General features: G+C 38.4%; 2 protein-coding genes across 2 annotated transcripts; one reads left to right on the top strand and one right to left on the bottom strand.

Moving 5' to 3' along the window:
* Positions 1-95: 95 nt before the first annotated feature.
* LOC127636631 (torsin-4A-like) lies at positions 96-5,160 on the top strand. Its single transcript, XM_052117285.1, has 2 exons — positions 96-206; positions 2,467-5,160. The coding sequence occupies exon 2, from the start codon at positions 2,467-2,469 to the stop codon at positions 3,664-3,666; it is 1,200 nt and encodes a 399-aa protein (XP_051973245.1). The 5' UTR covers positions 96-206; the 3' UTR covers positions 3,667-5,160.
* A 17-nt stretch (positions 5,161-5,177) lies between these two features.
* zgc:56235 (Voltage-dependent anion-selective channel protein 2-like) lies at positions 5,178-17,992 on the bottom strand. Its single transcript, XM_052117286.1, has 10 exons — positions 17,974-17,992; positions 15,677-15,748; positions 15,527-15,576; positions 13,049-13,201; positions 12,730-12,782; positions 12,546-12,649; positions 9,790-9,928; positions 7,416-7,566; positions 7,244-7,301; positions 5,178-6,459 (listed from the first exon to the last, which is right to left on the bottom strand). Exons 2-10 carry the CDS (start codon positions 15,741-15,743, stop codon positions 6,368-6,370), a joined length of 867 nt encoding a protein of 288 aa, XP_051973246.1. The 5' UTR covers positions 15,744-15,748; positions 17,974-17,992; the 3' UTR covers positions 5,178-6,367.
* Positions 17,993-18,359: the final 367 nt, after the last annotated feature.

Below are 18,359 nucleotides of genomic sequence, written 5' to 3'. Positions count from 1 at the left end.
AGATGCATGAGCAAGTCTTTTGAGAGAGGTATAAAGGGGTGTGGCTTGCAGACAAGTATAGTCCCTTAGGAGGAGCCACAAAAGTGCTTGTTAATGTAACTAACTGCGAGGAAGTCCTCTTCTTCTCTCCTCTTCTATCTGTCAAGCTGGCAGACAAATTTGATGTTTCAAAGCCACACATCGGCAGCTAACTGTATTTAATAAAGGTAAGCAAACTCTGCTTTTATAATACATGTTCTGTTTTTCCTTCTCAGGCTTTACATTTATGTTCTTGTACATTTTCCTGTTGCATCTTAGAGTTTAACCACTGCAGCTGAAGCAACAGTCTTGTCTTGCTTAACTTCTTCACTTCCCTCACATGAGAGGTCTGGGGAAAAAACTGAATTTATCAAACGCAAGAATAGTTTTTGCATTACTTAGTACTCTCATCTGACCAATGATCAAAGCCAATGACAAAAGCTTAAGAGATCAAGTTGGTGGGAGTCTTCAAACTTGCAGTCTAGTCACGCAACCTCATGATATAATGGTGTATGGGTCCGTTTTTTTTTATTACCCTTTCTCTCAAAGAAGTGTGTGGCCGTAGAAAAAAAAAAGGACTTTCAGGAAGGAAGTCTGCTTTGGCTGTGGGGTTCGTAATGGAAAAGCAGAATGTGAGGAATGTAACTTTTGCAGAGGGAAACCATGTTCAAATACAGCATGCTTCCAACCTTTCAAGTAGGTTTCCAAAGAGCTTAAGGTCGTTTCTTTTTTGTTAGAAGCAAATACATGCTCTTGGCCAAGTTTCACTCTAAGGAGGAAATCAAGAAGTCTCTTTGGAATAAGAATCTTTCGTTTTTGTCATTATACACTTGATGGTCCAGCAATTCAAGTGTGTCTTCTGTTAAAAAGAAAACATTGTGCTTTCTATAGCAGATTCATCTTTATAAATTGAGTACCATTTGCATATGTATAGTAATAGAAGGCACCCTTTTAGGTAAAAGGCAAAGTGCCTACTGTAAGGGTGGTTAAATATGTTAAACATGTTGCCCCAACATGCCTTTGTGTATTTTGGTACCATTCTTTGTGTCTGCATTAGCTTTTGTGGCAAATGCAAACTGTAAACAACTGTATATGTCATCTAGAGTGACCATTAATGAAACAAAACAGAAAGTGTAACTTGCATCATACAGTAGATGATGGTGCATGCCTTTAACAACATGAGTCATGTATACCTGTGTAGAAAATGCCGCTTGATCAAGAATGTAACGTGAGAACGCAAAACAAAACATGCAAGCAGCTTAAAAGATTTAAAACATTTTCTACATATTTTAAAGCATTTTGTTTTGCCCATTTATTGGAAAGAGGACAGAGAATCCAAGAGAAAAGAGGGTAACACGAGCCAGACTCAAACATCATGTCGCCAACTTGAGAACCACAGCTCAATGTATGATAGCGTTTTTGAGTTTTTGATATATTAAATTGATTAGAATGGCAGCTTGAATGACTAACAAATGTAAATATTGTAAGGCTAAACTAGTAGGCAAATATGCATATGCAAATGTTGATGTTTGGCTAACGCATAGCCAACGTGCATTCTGATGGAACATGCTTTACATGCGTTTAATGGCGTAGATTTGGCTTGAACATTGGGGGGTTGCAGCGTGAAGCATTTATGTTTCCATTCATGAGTTGATATAAATATTGTGGGGGTGGGGGTTGGTACTTGCTTATTTTGATTACTGGGGGAGTTAACTCCCCCATACCCCCTGGAATCTACACCCATGCTTGCGTTAACAAACTTCAGTACTCAAGGGGGCGATAGAGTTACCTTCGAAAGTCTGTGCCATTAAACTTGATGTTTCATTATTCTGGAAAGTTGCTTACTAGTTCACCAATATTTTCGTCAAACTGTTTCTCCACCATGATAGTAGAGAAAACACACTGTAGAAGTAGAAAATTCACACTAATATACGCTACCACCCCCTTGTGGCGATGTTGAGAATGCAACGTGCACTTGCGCAGTGTTATGAATTGCGGCACATTTTAAAACACAACATTGCATAAAATCGAGCTTGTGTAGATAGAAGCATCTGCGTTCACGTACTTGCGTAAAATTTGTTCTTTAATTTCTGGATGCTTTGTTACTTATTGCACATTTATATAAAAGCTGCAGTGCAGAGTTTGTGTGCATCTTCCATGGTTAGACAAAAAGAGTTGGTCTCGCCCCAAACTCATGCCACTGGTTGAGCCAATGTTGCCATAATTACAATTCTGCTTGGTGTCACTAGTTTTATATTTTATCTTTGGGATTTTGTTATTATTTTAATGCATGTCACATCATTACTATACCCCTGTATAAAAAAAAACAGTTTGCCAACCTTGAGCTGGTTTTAGCTTGATTACTCAAATTCTATCCTAAATTTGTCTGAAATTGTTCTGACACTGGTTTTGCTTATTTACTATACAATTCCATATTGATTTCCACAGATGGGTGAACAAGACCCAACTAACAGGCTACCATGTGACGAAATAAAGGATCCGAAGGAAAATGACACAAGTTTTTCCCAGTTTTCCACCAGTGTACGCACCATGATGCGAATTCGCCAAAAGTACCAGGCCATCAAGAAACGGCGTATGGAAAACCTTCAGAATTCCATATCTCCACGGTCGCACAGCCCCAAATTTTTCACCTTTGAGAGTTTCCCAGAGCCTGCTTCTCCACGCAAACGCAAGAAAAAGAGGAAGACACGAATCTTGTATCCGAGCAACAGTTTGAGAGCTGTTCCCACAAAAGAGCACAGCCGAGCCAAGAAGTGTCTGTACTTGTTGTGCATCATTGTCTTTCTGCAGGTTTACAATGCCTTCGAGAACCTAGACGACCACGTCCTCATGTACGATCTAGACGGACTTGAAAAGACCCTGAAAAGGGAAGTGTTTGGACAACAGGAAGTGACCGAGGGCATTCTAGAGCATTTACAAGATTATTTGTCAACTTATGTTCACAATAAACCTTTGGTGCTGTCGCTTCATGGACCGACTGGAGTCGGGAAGAGCCACGTTGGTCGATTGTTGGCTCAGCATTTTCGTTCAGTGGTAGGCGACCAATTGGTAATGCAATACTTTGTGCTGCACCACTGCCCTACGGATGACGATATCCCTCACTGCACCACCGCTCTGGACGCCCGCATCACTGAAATGGTCACTCAAGCTGAGGAAGAAGAGAAGATACCGCTCTTCATCTTCGACGAGGTGGAACACATGCCCAGAGAGTTGCTGGACACATTACAAGATCTGACACAACCCCAAAAAAACAACGAATACTTAAATGCAATCTACATTATAATTAGCAACTTGGGACATGAGGATATCACCAAATTTGTCCTTCATAACTCTAGTGTCGCCGTCTCGGGCCCTTTGAGCTTGAGTCAAGGACTGACCCCTTGGTTGCGCAGCTACTTGCAAAGTTACCACTCGCTATTCCTGGAAGCCGAGTTCCTACCCTTCACTCTTTTAGAGAAAAGCCATGTAATGGAGTGTTTTATTGACGAGATGTCTCGAGAAGGATTCTACCCAGATCGCCCACACGTAGAAAAACTAGCGGAAGAACTCTCGTACTATAATGTAGGAAAGTGGGCATTTTCCCACACCGGATGCAGGAAGGTTGTAGCAAAGGTGAACCTTCTCTAAAACACAATCTGCCATGCAGATGTTCGACATGCAAGGATGATACCATTGGTGGGACTCAATTGTGAGTAGGGTTGGGACCCGAGAACCGTTCCAGGATGATTTTCAGTTCTGATAAAGGTTCCCAAGCATGCAATTTTCCAACCAAAATGGACGGAACATGTACTAAAGGCTAGGTTTCCTGCAGTGCAACTCAGCAACAGCACTGTCCCTCTATATCTGTGCTGTCGAAATCTGGCATTTGGCAACAGACAGCTGAAGGGAAGTAAATGCAATAAGAATGGCATTATCTTATTTTCAAATAACTCTTCCTCAAAAGTACTAAAGGAAGCATTAATGGAACCATTAAGTAACCGCAATCATTAAGAAGATTCGGAAGCGGAATTCCTTACGATTCCCATCCCTTATAGTAAGCCCTTGTGAGATGTTTGCCATTGTGTTTGGTCTTATTGACCCCGTTTCCACCTGGTATTAAGATGCGTCTCGGATGAGCTGATCACATGTGGTCAGGTGAGACACATCCTTTTAAAGCTGCTCGTAAATGGCAACGCTTAAACTTGTTTTAGTGTATTAGTTTGATTGACAGGTGAGTGATGGCGCATTATTGCTACCAGAATGCATACAGGACAGATTAGCATTTACACCTCAAATGCGATTAGGTCACATGTGATCCGATCACAACCCCGTTTAGACCATAGACTGTAAAAAAAGATGGACGACGCCCCTTCTCTCTTTTCCATTGGTGAGAACTGAAGCCGCCAGTGTCCCGATATGGCGCTGACATCTTGGGACTCGAGTCTGCGCAGTTGCGATTTCGGGACCAGACCTGCGCAGTAGTGAGCAGGAAGTAAAGCTGCGAAATCAAGGCCCCGCCCTCACTCTCGCTGAATCAATCGCAAGCACACGCCCCTGCACTTTTGACGGTTTGAAATTATTAATTATAGAAATTTATATATTAAATTTAAAGCTTCAATCTCCTCCGAAGATCCCGAAAAAAAGTCTGTTGGTGCTTCAGTGACTACTTCGCTCAGAGAACCTGTCAATCATGATGTCAATCATGATGTCACAGCACTGTACATTAAATGACAGAAACTATCTTTGGAAAAAAGATATGTGAAGTGTAATTTAATTGTTTAGTTGGTCTCACGTCCCGTTGAATAACATGGGGAGGCGGGGTTTATGACCTATACTAGGACCAGTCACCGGGGGGCGATCGAGACGTTTTGGCTTAATTTTTGAGGGCTTGTGCGGCACACTTGGTTTAGACCCGTATTTAGCGCTGACCACATGTGATCGGATCACCCGAAACGCAACTTAATACCAAATGGAAACGGGTTTATTGTCAAGCATTTCAATTATTTTACATTGTCTTTTTTGTGAAACATTGTTGTTATAACTGTGCATTATGATTGTAAAGATTGTGTAAACAAACAGCATAAAGTATTTTATTCTCATACATGCACTGTGACGTAGATGATTCAAGCACAAAAACTGTACAGCAGAAAATAACGTGACGCCATATTGTTTTTCGTCATTTATTCAAATTTTTACATTTTGGCTGAAAAATGAGGTACTACATTCTGATAAAACTAAATAAAAGGTAAAAAGATAAAAGTAAAATGAGTGTCATAATAATATAATGGCCGTCATTTAAGAAACACAAGCAGCATGAGTAAATTGGATTCAATTAAATGTTTGAAAAAGCAATTGGTATGTTCAACGTTTAAAATTCGGTGCCCACAAAGTGACTCACATGAGGCAAAAATGTTACTTAACTCCCTCATTCAAACAACAGTACATTTTTTATGTGGTTTGCAGATGAAGAGCATTTTCTCAGCGTCAAGTCTCTCTCTTACCATCAATGAGAGTCTAAGAAAGTGTTGCATGTGCTTAAAATACACATCCTGTCTATATGGTTTCCTGTGAACTTATTCGTAACTAGATAGCATCTAAAAAAGTGCAATGTCACTCTAATGCAACGTGGTAGTGTGATCACAGGTCCCAACCAGTTGATATAATTGAAAAGACATAACTATAACAAATGCCATGCAATTGATGGCTTTCTCTCATAGTGCTAAATCAAACACATGGGTTTATCATGCTCAAAAACAGTAACAATGCTAACAGAATAAATATCCTTAAAACAAGATACATTTACTTGAGAAGCAAAATCGTGTCAGCTAATAATAAGACTTTTTATCTCACCCAATTTGCAAATTGTTGTTCTTGTTTTAAGCGTATATTTAACAACATTTAGTGAGGGTTATGGTTCAAACAAGAGGAAATATTTGTTAATGAGGTAGGAAAAATACACATAATTTATGACATATTAAGATTTTTTTTCCACATAGTAAACATATCTTGTTTTAAGACTGTTTAATCATTTTTTGTGGAAAACGAAACAAAAATAGTGATTAACAAAAAACATTTGCACTCTATCGCTACTCGTGTATTTTAGATTTTGCAGGTGCTCTACACAAAAACTGTCCTCATTAAATCTCTGAACGGAATAAATGAGGTTAACAACCAAAATGTCCCGTAGAAGACCAGATCTTACGGTCGATTGAGACTCCAAAAAACAGTAATCATCATCTTGCCGCTACGTATTTAAGTCATCGGGTGTAAGTGTGTGTGATGCAGGAGAGGTAGAGGGGTTAATCATTTCAGGAGGAGCCTCATATCTTCTTTTAATGCACTACAGCAGCTACGCTTCGAGTTCAAAGCCCAGTCCAACCTTGTGTCCACCGGTGTTGACGTTTTTTCCATCAATGAGGGCAGAAAGTGTGAGTTTTACTCCTTGACAATGAGGAGAAAATATGACATTTAAAGATGCATTAAGGCATTTGATGACTCAGAACTGTGCAAAAGTTTTAGGCACTTGTGAAAAATGTTGCACAAAAATAATGCCATAAATAGTTTTCATTTATCACTTAATGTCACACAAAGTCATGTTAATGACATAAAAAAGCTAAATCAATATTCAGTGTGGCCACTTTTGCCTTTAAAACAGCACCAATTCTCCTGTTCACCTGGACATAGTTGTTCTTGGATGTTGGCAGACAGGATGTTGAAGCTTCTTGGAGAATTCAACACAGTTCTTCTATATATTTAGGCTCTCAGTTGCTTCTGTCTCTTCATGTAATCTCGGACTCACTTTATGTTCAGTGGGGGGCTTTGTGGGGACCATAACATCTGTTGCAGGGCTCTCTGTTCTTCTATTCTAATCTCTTCTATTTGCAAAAGTAATGTTTAGGGGTCAAACATTTATTTTTCCTATTGACACACTAACGCTGAAGATATAAATAACCATCTTAAGATCAATGCTTTCATGAAACATCTTAAGTGCCTAAAACTTTTGCACAGTACTATATGTCTGATCAAATAATGAGCAGTGTGCTTTAGTTGCATATTTTGGCAAATGTAGTAGATCATCCAGGCATTCCACGCATAGTCACAATTTGTGCACCGTATATATTATACAGCATACTATAAAGTAGTATGGTAGTATGCTATTCCAAACATTCCCAATGATTGCAAACAATGATTATAGAGAATAAAAAGCACAAAAGTCAGTGATTACCAGGCCGTAGTCTCAGAGTGTAACCAACTCCAATCAAACTGGCGTTGTTCACTTTGGCCTGTTATGAGAAAACAACAAATAATAACTGCTAATCATACATTTATTCTCATCTACAGACATCTTCATTTAATCTCCAAGTGTATATGTTCATGTGTAAAGGCTGATAACTTACAGATAAAGAGGTGTCTTTGTCCAGCTGGTACTTGGCAGCGACTCCGAAGCGTGTGTTGTTGCTGCCGGCAGTCCAGGCCAGCGTGACGGCGGTCTCCAACTGATCGGTTACTTTCTGATAGACGGATCCTCCAAACTCTGCTCCATCATTACTGGAGGACACATGACACAAATTATACAACATCTAAACAAAATTATATTTTTGCACCAATAACTAGCCTTTACATTGTTATTTTAGCTTTTAGCTTTATCAATTATTGACAGTCATCTAAAATGTCCTTTTCATTTCCACAAATTATTATTGTTGTGTAGAATTAGAAATTAGATTCAAACATTTGGACACACTTGACAGAATTTATGTTCCAAATGATCTATCTATCTATGTACAGTATATATATATATATATATATATATATATATATATATATATATATATATATATATATCAAAATAAAATATTATGTAATAAATATTTCATAAATAATACATACAAATTGTTAAATCAAATCTAAATTAAATAATACATTAAATATAAGTACACAACAAAAATGTTAATGAATTAATCTATATATATATATATATACACATCCCAGGGTGATATCTCAAGATGTTGCTTGAGAAAATGTCAAGAGTTCATGTCTGCAAATTCTAGACAAAGTGTGACTAAGATCCTAAAATATAACACAGTTTTGATTTATTTTGGATTTTGTTTAGTCACAAGATAATTCCCATATTTCCATTTCTATTATTCCATAGTTGTGATGACTTCACTATTATTCTAAAATGTGAAGAAAACAAATTATAATAAAGAACAAGTAAATGTTTCAAAACTTTTGACCGGTAGTGTGTGTGTTTATATATATATATATATATATATATATATATATACAGCCAAAGGTTTGGAATAATGTACAGATTTTGCTCGTATGGAAAGAAATTGGTACTTTTATTCACCAAAGTGGCATACAACTGATCACAATGTATAATCAGGACATTAATACAAATTTTCAGAAACGTAAACTACTTCAAAGAGTTCTCATCAAAACATCCTCCACATGCAGCAATGACAGCTTTGCAGATCCTTGTTATTCTAGCTGTCAGTTTGTCCAGATACTCAGGTGACCTTTCACCCCACACTTCCTGGAGCACTTGCCATAGATGTGACTGTCTTGTCGGACACTTCTCACGCACCTTACAGTCTAACTGATCCCACAAAAGCTCAATGGGGTTTAGATCCAAAACACTCTTTTCCAGTTATCTGTTGTCCAATGTCTGTGTTTCTTTGCTCACTTGAACCTTTTCTTTCTGTTTTTCTGTTTCAAAAGTGTCTTTTTCTTTGCAATTCTTCCCATAATGCACCCCTGAGTCTTCTCTTTACTGTTGTACATGAAACTGGTGTTGAGCGGGTAGAATTCAATGAAGCTGTCAGCGGAGGACATGTGAGGCGTCTATTTTCTCAAACTAGTGACTCTGATGTACTTATCCTCTTGTTTAGTTGCACATCTGGCCTTCCACATTCCTTCTGTCCTTGTTAGAGACAGTTGTTCTTTGTCTTTGAAGACTGTAGTGACACCTTTGGATGAAATCTGAAGTTTTTGGCAATTTCAAGCATTTTATCCCCTTCATTCCTCAAAACAATGATTGACTGATGAGTTTCTAGAGAAAGCTGTTTCTTTTTTGCCATATTTGACCTAATATTGACCTTAAGACATGCCAGTCTATTGCATACTGTCGTAACTCAAAAACAAACACAAAGATGATGTTAAGCTTTATTTAATGAACCAAATATCTTTAAACTGTGTTTGATATAATGGCAAGTGATTTTCTAGTATCAAATGGTCAATTTAGCATGATTACTCAAGGATAAGGTGTTGGAGTGATGCTGCTGTCTAGATTTGATCAAAAATGACTTTTTTCAAATAGTGATGGTGCTGTTTATTACATCAGTAATGTCCTGAATATACTCTGTGATCAGTTGAATGCCACTTTGGTGAATTAAAGTAACAATTTCCTTCCGAAACAGCAAAATCTGAACATTATTCTGAACTTTTGGCTGCCAGTGTGCATATATATATGTAAATATAAATTAAATGAATGAGTTGGATATTGAAGGCAGTGAATTCAATACAGTTTAAAAAGTATGTCAGCTTTTAAAGATATACGTTTTAATTTGTTTAACTTTTTGGTGACTACATCATTTTCATACTTCCATTTGTGTTATTTAAAAATGTTGGTGTTTTACAATTATTTTAAATAGTGGAAAATATGTATCCACAATACAGTATATTGGCTACCCTACTCTCAAGAATGTCGACATAACAATCACAAAAACTCTACTAATCTATTCTTTCCAGTGTTGTTTTCTTGATACTTACACGTTGGTGTGAAGCTGAAAGTCTCCAGTCTTGTAGCCCAGAGCCAAGTTGTTTTGCACGAGTTTGGACTTGGCTGTGTCAAAGGCTCTCTGGTATCCCAAAAGCCAGCCTTCAGAATCAGAATCAGAATCAGAATCAGCTTTATTGCCAAGTATGCTTACACATACAAGGAATTTGTCTAGGTGACAGGAGCTTCCAGTCAACAACAATACAAACAATACCAAAAAAAACAGCAGCAAGGCATAGGTAATTAAAAACAAAAAAGAACACAAAATAAATAATTATACATATACGTACATAAACTCACCTTCATACATACCCACATACACACACGTGAGTGCAAATCTAATACAATCTGTATATAAAGAACAAAAAACAGTATATTATGTACAGAGCAATGTAAGTAATGGCAGAAGTGGATAAGTTGGATAATATAATTTAAATTAAAATTAAACTGTGTATTGCACATAATTATTGCTCAATGGGGGTAATTTAACTGTTCATTAGATGGATGGCCTGAGGGAAAAACTGTTCCTGTGTCTGACGGTTCTGGTGCTCAGTGCTCTGAAGCGCCGGCCAGAAGGCAACAGTTCAAAAAGGTAGTGGGCAGGGTGAGTGGGGTCCAGAGTGATTTTACCAGCCTTTTTCCTCACTCTGGAAGTGTATAGTTCTTGAAGGGAGGGCAGGGGGCAACCAATAATCCTCTCAGCAGACCGAACTGTCCTTTGTAGTCTTCTGATGTCTAATTTCGTGGCTGCACCAAACCAGACAGTTATTGAAGTGCAGAGGACAGACTCAATGACCGCTGAGTAGAACTGTTTCAGCAGCACTGGTGGCAGGTTGAACTTCCTCAGCTGGCGAAGGAAGTACAACCTCTGCTGGGCCTTTTTCACAATGGAGTCGATGTGTATCTCCCACTTCAGGTCCTGTGAGATGGTAGTGCCCAGGAACCTGAATGACTCCACTGCTGACACAGTGCTGTTTAGAATGGTGAGGGGGGACAATGTTGGGGTGTTCCTCCTAAAGTCCACAATCATCTCCACTGTTTTGAGCGTGTTCAGCTCCAGGTTGTTTTGACTGCACCAGACAGCCAGCCGTTCAACCTCCTTTCTATACGCAGACTCATCATCATCTCGGATGAGGCCGATGACAGTGGTGTCGTCTGCAAACTTCAGGAGCTTGACAGAGTGGTCCTTGGTGGTGCAGTCATTGGTGTACAGGGAGAAGAGTAGTGGGGAGAGCACACATCCCTGGGGGCACCAGTGCTGATGGTACAGGTGGTGGAAGTGAATTTTCCCTGCCTCACAAGCTGCTGCCTGTCCGTCAGAAAGCTGGTAATCCACTGACAGGTAGAGGTGGGAACAGGGAGTTGGTTTAACTTAGTCCGGAGTATATCTGGTATGATTGTGTTGAAAGCCGAGCTGAAGTCCACAAAAAGGATCCTTGCGTATGTCCCCGGTCTGTCCAGATGTTGCAGGATATGATGCAAACCCATGTTGACTGCATCATCCACAGACCTGTTTGCTCGATAAGCAAATTGAAGGGGGTCCAGAAAGGGTCCAGTGATGTCCTTCAGGTGGGCCAACACCAGTCTCTCAAATGACTTCATGACCACAGATGTCAGGGCGACAGGTCTGTAGTCATTAAGTCCTGTGATTTTTGGTTTCTTAGGGACGGGGATAATGACTGAGCGTTTGAAGCAGCATGGGACTTCACATTGCTCCAGTGATCTATTGAAGATCTGAGTGAAGATGGGGGCCAGTTGGTTAGCACAGGAACGAAGGCAAGCTGGTGAGATGCCATCTGGTCCTGGAGCCTTCCTTGTCCTTTGCTTCCGAAAGACACGGCACACATCGTCCTCACAGATCTTTAGTGCAGGTAGTGTAGCAGGAGGGGGAGGAGGGGGTTGCAGGAGGTGTTAATGGTTGTGTGAAATGAAGGTCCGAGTGCATGTGGGGTGTGAAATCGGGCCTTTCAAATCTGCAGTAAAACACATTCAGGTCGTCAGCCAGTCGTTGGTCCGCCACAGGGTTGGGGGTAGGAGTCCTGTAATTAGTAAGTTGTTTCAGGCCACTCCACACTGATGCTGGGTCGTTAGCTGAAAACTTGTTTTTCAGCTTCTCAGAGTAGCTTCTTTTAGCCACTCTGATTTCCCTATTCAGTGTGTTCCTGGCCTGATTATACAAGACTCTATCCCCACCCCTGTAAGCCTCCTCTTTGGCATGACGAAGCTGTCTGAGTTTTCCTGTGAACCATGGTTTATCATTGTTGAATGACAAAAATGTCCTAGTAGGGATGCACATATCCTCACAGAAACTGATGTATGATGTAACAGTATCTGTGAGCTCGTCCAGGTCTGTAGCTGCAGCTTCAAAAACACTCCAATCAGTGCAGTCAAAGCAGGCTTGTAGTTCCAGCTCTGCTTCAATAGTCCATCTCCTTATAGTCCTTACAACTGGCTTGGTTGATTTTAATTTCTGCCTGTAGGTCGGGAGAAGATGAACCAGACAGTGATCAGAGAGACCCAAAGCTGCACGTGGGACAGAGCGATATGCATCCTTTAATGTAGTATAGCAGTGGTCCAGTATATTCCTGTCTCTGGTGGGGCATGTAATGTGCTGTCTGTATTTGGGCAGTTCGCGTGTGAGATTTGTTTTGTTAAAGTCCCCAAGAATAATAATGACTGAGTCCGGGTATTGTTGTTCTGTGTCTGAGATTTGATCAGCCAGCTGTTGCAGCGCTAAGTTCCCAGACGCCCATAACAGCTGAAGAATGCGCAACTGGACCCTCAAAATCAATGTCACAGCTCAGGTTGACAAAATCACGCTTGTAGCCGGTCTTCAGTTTACCGCTCTTCTTGCTGAGATAAAAAATAGTTTTAAATCAAAACATTTTTATCAAGACTGGCCAGTCTTGATGCATCAGAAGTTAATAACTCACCCTGTGTTTGGTACAAAAGAAGTATCTAATGCCACTTTCAACCCCTGTGCCAGCTGTGGAGAGGACATAAGATACAAGATTCACAAGACTGCATTGACAGCATGTCAGTATGGCTATGTTTTAGAATTGAATACTAGAGTAATGCACAGTATATATTGGATACTGCATGCTATTTAAAAAATTGCATGTGAAAAAGTGTGCAATATGCAAGGATAAACGTTTCAAATAGTAGTACGCTGTAGTGTTTCATTTATGTTAGACAGATTGAATAATAAGTATATAATCAAGGGGTCAAGGGTCATGCCTAGTATCTACTGACCTGGTCTTCTACAGACACCTCTGTACTGAGCACGTTGTCTGTGTTCCACTTCTGATTCAAACTCAATCCCAGATCCTTCATCTTATATTTGGTCTCCAAACTCCCACCTGCTTTTCCTGTATCAGTGTTACTGGATCCAGATGAGTTAAACTCCTGGAGGAGAGTTAGAGATCATTAGGAGGCAAAAACAACAAGGGATGCACCACACATTGGTGCAGATATACTGTAAGTACCAGCTATAATTAGCTTTTCATTATTATTATTATTGGTATTTGTAATCTTTTTATTTCCATTCCAGGATATAAAAGTATTAAAGAGTTATCCATATTTGAAACTGCACATTATAATGTTTTGATGTCTGATTTCACAAAGTATGTGATTGCATGTAATGTGAGTCTATTACGACAGAATAGATTCATAATATCAGCCATTATATCATAGTTTGTTTTGTTTTTTTACTACACAACCATTATTCATTTTTTATCAAACTCTTTCCAAAATAAACCAGCAGTACTGGTTGACCAATATATATCGACCAGGGCTGCATTGCTTAAAAGCATCGTAAGCTTAAGTTGATCGTAGAGACCACTGGCACCAATGGTTTCTATGATCTACTAAGGCTTATGATGCTTTTTGGAAACGCAGCCCAGGACAGTTAATCTAGATGCGATAATCGGTTTGACCGATATTTAAACTTTTCTACCTATTCTGTTAGGTTCAGTTCTTTAACTGATAGCAGATAATGTTATACATCAGTTATCTGCCATAATAGATGTAGGCCCATATATAATTTTAACCGATTAATCGGTGCCGACAGTTTCTTTCTGAAACAATCGTTTATCTGCAAAAATCCAATCGTTTTTAGTTTTTATTGTTCCTCTGTGGCCAGCCGTGGAGGATTTTTCCATTTGAGCTACTTCATCAATCATTGACAATTCACAGTTCAATGCATATTTTGTTATTTTTTATTAGATAACGAAGTGTTTAAATGGAATGTTCTATAGTAATACATAACTACTGATAATTGTAACAGAACCAAGTCTGCGTTATTTCAAAATAGGAGTCCATAGTGTGATTCAGGCTTGTTTATACTTTAAACTGAATATTGTTTAATTCTTTAAATATTTTTCTGATTATTATTGGGATTTTGGTTGAACAATTAACTGCATCTGGGATTTTATTCATTTCGGACTCTTGTAACATCTATGACTTTGCCCGTCATAGTAAGGAAAGACCATAGTAAGTTAATTTTTTTAACATTATATAAACTGATTTTAAAAACGATTGGCCGAATAATCATTATCTGGCCTTTTCACAAACTTAGTTATCGGTTGACCTCTACGCCATAACATAAAAATAATTAGTGGAGTGGTGGTGGCGTAGATTAACACAGGGCTGTTAATCAGAAGGTCGCTGGTTCGAACCCCACGGCCACCACCATTGTGTCCTTGAGCAAGGCACTTAACTCCAGATTGCTCCGGGGGGATTGTCCCTGTAATAAGGGCACTATAAGTCGCTTTGGATAAAAGCGTCTGCCAAATGCATAAATGTAAATGCATAAATGTATATCGACTATAATGATCGACTATTAGTACCAGCCAAAACTCCTTTATAGGCTCATCCCTAAAAACAACCCAGAAAACGTTATTAATAATTCAACACAAAAACTGTAGACATATGCTGAAATACAATGAAAACAGACAGCGTGACCACGTGGCAGGTGACATGACTGTACGGCAGATGATTAGTGAAGAATTTGGTTTCTTATAAACATGACACAGAAACACAGTTGATCAGTCAATGAGCTGATGGGAGCATATCAGATGGAGTTCATACCAAACACAATTCTAATTCCCGCATGACCTGAAAATAGTTATGCCAAATAACTGATAACAAGACAAATGTTCAAGCAATCTTCCCTTTATGGTAAAGGATGTGTGATGGTGACCACAGAGATGTGTGGGACTTCACAGTAAAACTACCCACAGATAAACAAACACAATGGTCCATCTACAGTAAATGCATTTCCCAATAAGTTGCAACGAGGAGATAAAAACTACATTTACATATACGTAAAAAAACACACAAGCCGTTCACACAAACATTTGGACATGCAGATATAAATGCAATGTATGAGAAAGATTTAGTACTGTAGTGCACATTAAATAAATCAAATTAAACACTTCATGGTCGTATTTGTTTCACTGTCCTTAAAGTATTCTTATTACAATCAGTATAATGTACATTAATGAGAATCATCATTAAGAATAATTATAATAATGGGAACGCATTACAGTAATAAGAGTTTAGAGAAAAACCTGCTTAATTGTCATAAAAATAATGGCACATTGCCACAAATGACCTTCAATTTCATGCTAAATATTATTTCGTACTATTTCTCTTTCGACTTTAGTGCGAAACGTGACCTTGACATGTTAAATGTTAGTAAAGCTATGAATTAAATGGTAATTTACTCACCACTCCATTCTGAGATTTAGTCTTGAGGTCCAGTTTAATAATTCCAAAACCTACCAGGAAAGAAGTTAAAGACACGATGGGAATTGCGGTAGAATGCAGATGTTTTCCAAAACTCAAACCTCCATTTCTGTAATGATTCACAGTTCTCACCGTAACCCTTGCTGAAAATGTCTTTGGCTGCTTTGCCTAGATCGGAGTAAGCTGGAGGAACTTCCATCGTGCCTGACACGGAAAAGAAACGACAAATCAGTGTATTTTTGTTAGGGATGCACCGATGGGAACATTTTTGGCTGATACCGATTTTGACAACAATACCTTATTTTGTCATCAGATCACTGTTAAAAACTTTACAAAGGGGTACAAAAGCTTTTTTACTGTTCTAACAATAAATAATTTCCATTGAACAGTGGATCTGTTGAACACGTGACAAGCCAAAATTTTAAAGAGGCCCACAATATTTCAGCCAGGTCTCCTTAGCAACCAAATTGGCCTGGTTGCTAGGGAGGCTAGAGTCACATGGGGTAACCTCCTTGTGGTCGTGATTAGAGGTTCTCGCTCTCAATGGGGCGTGTGGTGAGTTGTGTGTGGATCGTGGAGAGTAGCGTGAGCCTCCACATGCTGTGAGTCTCCGCGGTGTCATGCACAACGAGTCACATGATAAGATGCACGGATTGACAGTCTCAAAGGGGAGGCAACTTGTCCCAACTTGAGACTTGTCCTCCGCCACCCGGATTGAGGTGAGTAACCGCACCACCACGAGGACCTACTAAGTAGTGGGAATTAGGCATTCCAAATTGGGAGAATAGGGGATAAAAATAATAAAAATATACATAAGATAGAATAAGATAAATAGAAGAAAAAAAATTTGAAACATGAAGATTGATATGAAAACTTCTAAAACTTTTTTGCAGTTTAAAACGCATCCTTTTAAGGTTTAGTAATCACACAAGGCCATATTGTGATTTCAATCTTAATTCAATCAATCGTGCAGCATTAATGGATATCATACCGATGTCTCAGAAGTCGAAGTCTGGTGGTTTCAAAGCGTTTTGAAACCATCATTATGTAGCCTATAGATAAGTGTTGTTATAACAACTGGCATGCCCATTTATGCCGTTTTTTTCCTGCATTAAGACTGTAATATGACATGCTCTTAGGAGTGCCAACCCTTCTTAATATTGTGGCTCTTATTATTTCTGGATTGTGCATTTGAATTCACAGATTTTTTACAAAGTGTGTTACTAATTAATTTTAAATAAACCATACATTTTTCATAATGCTTATTACCGATACGCTGATGTTTCAATTTGCTCAATAATTGGCCGGTGCATTCCTAATTTTTGTGTATATGTCAAAATAACGTTATCGCTGTGTCTTTAGTAAACTACAAACATTTCAAAAGAAAGATGGGATATAAACGCAGATAGATCAAACCCACAAGATTGCAACATTAACAGAAACCAAACCAGTTTTGTTGCTTAGTAATATACTGTACAGTGGAGTCTAAAATACTGAGACCACTATATAACAAATTAATTCACAATAACAAACGAAATCATCAATGTTGAAGTGAAAAATTCACATGAATTTCTTAACTATTTTCACTTAATGTCATAGCATTTCTTTGTTTTAAACTTTACCAATAAAACATTATTTAACATTCTAAACAATGCCAGTTTTAGTCTAAATCAAGAGGATCTGCTTGATGATGACAGTTTATTATCCTAGCAAATAGCCAGAATAATAGCAGGGTCATTATAGCTTTGGTCATATGCAAAACATGCTGTGCTCTTGCAGTCAGACAGACTCCATCAGTTATCCAAGCCTTATTTTTACACCAGATATTGTCTGTTTCAAAACTTGATGAGCTGCTTAGCTTGGCTGGATTTTTGGCAATTTAATGTTCATATGAAACCTCAACATGCATTTTTGTCAAAGTCATATTCGTGCATGCACATTACATTTAGTGTCATTAACACTAAAATGAGGAACAACAAACTCGACTGACACCTAACTTAGACAAATTTTGTGGCTGTAAAGGGGGCGTATGACTGTGTATCGTAAAGCCACGCCCCTTCCGTTAATCAGATAAGTGCCTGAAAGGCTAAAAACACAGATAATCATATTTATGCATGAAGCGGGGCGTGTCCTACAGCTTGATAATCTAATCATGAATGGACAAAAATAGTTTAAAGACTTAATAATATGCAGAAAGCCTAATATCTTATTAGAAACAACAGGGCAAAACTTAACATAAAATCTATTTAAAAGCTATTTAACAGCATATAAACCTATAAAAAATACTTAGAAGAGGACTTAAAAGTGCATTTTATGGATGAAAGTATTAGAGTAGCTGGAGTCTGTTTCTCATTAACAAACACATGCTTTAAAGGTCAGTTATTCATTTAACACAATTTAAAGTTGAAAATAAGATTATAAAGTCATACCGAGTATATTGTTGTTGAGATAGAAATAAAATTATGTTATGAAATGAAAATCTTTAGCTTGCCCTGTTTCAGATTTGACACCAACTGCTGCTACAGGACAAAGTGAAGGAGACATACTGCGCATGCGCAAGGGCAACAAACCTAGATTATATTTCAAAATAAAAGTCTTCTGTCAAACTCGAAAAGTTTGTTATTTTTATTGTCAAGAAAACAGGATTGGGGCATGTGTGGGGTAGACATTTTTTGCATGTCTCTGACTTTGGTCAGTTTTTCCTTCGTGGCCATGTTTGTTGCTTTTTACAATAAAAAAAATATGCATGCAGGTTTAAGACAAAATCATTTAATGTGCTTGAGTTTGGCACACAGCCTTTACAATAATTGTATTT

The sequence above is a fragment of the Xyrauchen texanus genome, chromosome 44 (assembly GCF_025860055.1).
Source record: "Xyrauchen texanus isolate HMW12.3.18 chromosome 44, RBS_HiC_50CHRs, whole genome shotgun sequence".
Lineage (NCBI taxonomy): Eukaryota > Metazoa > Chordata > Actinopteri > Cypriniformes > Catostomidae > Xyrauchen > Xyrauchen texanus.
This window is presented reverse-complemented; position numbering and strand designations above follow the sequence as displayed.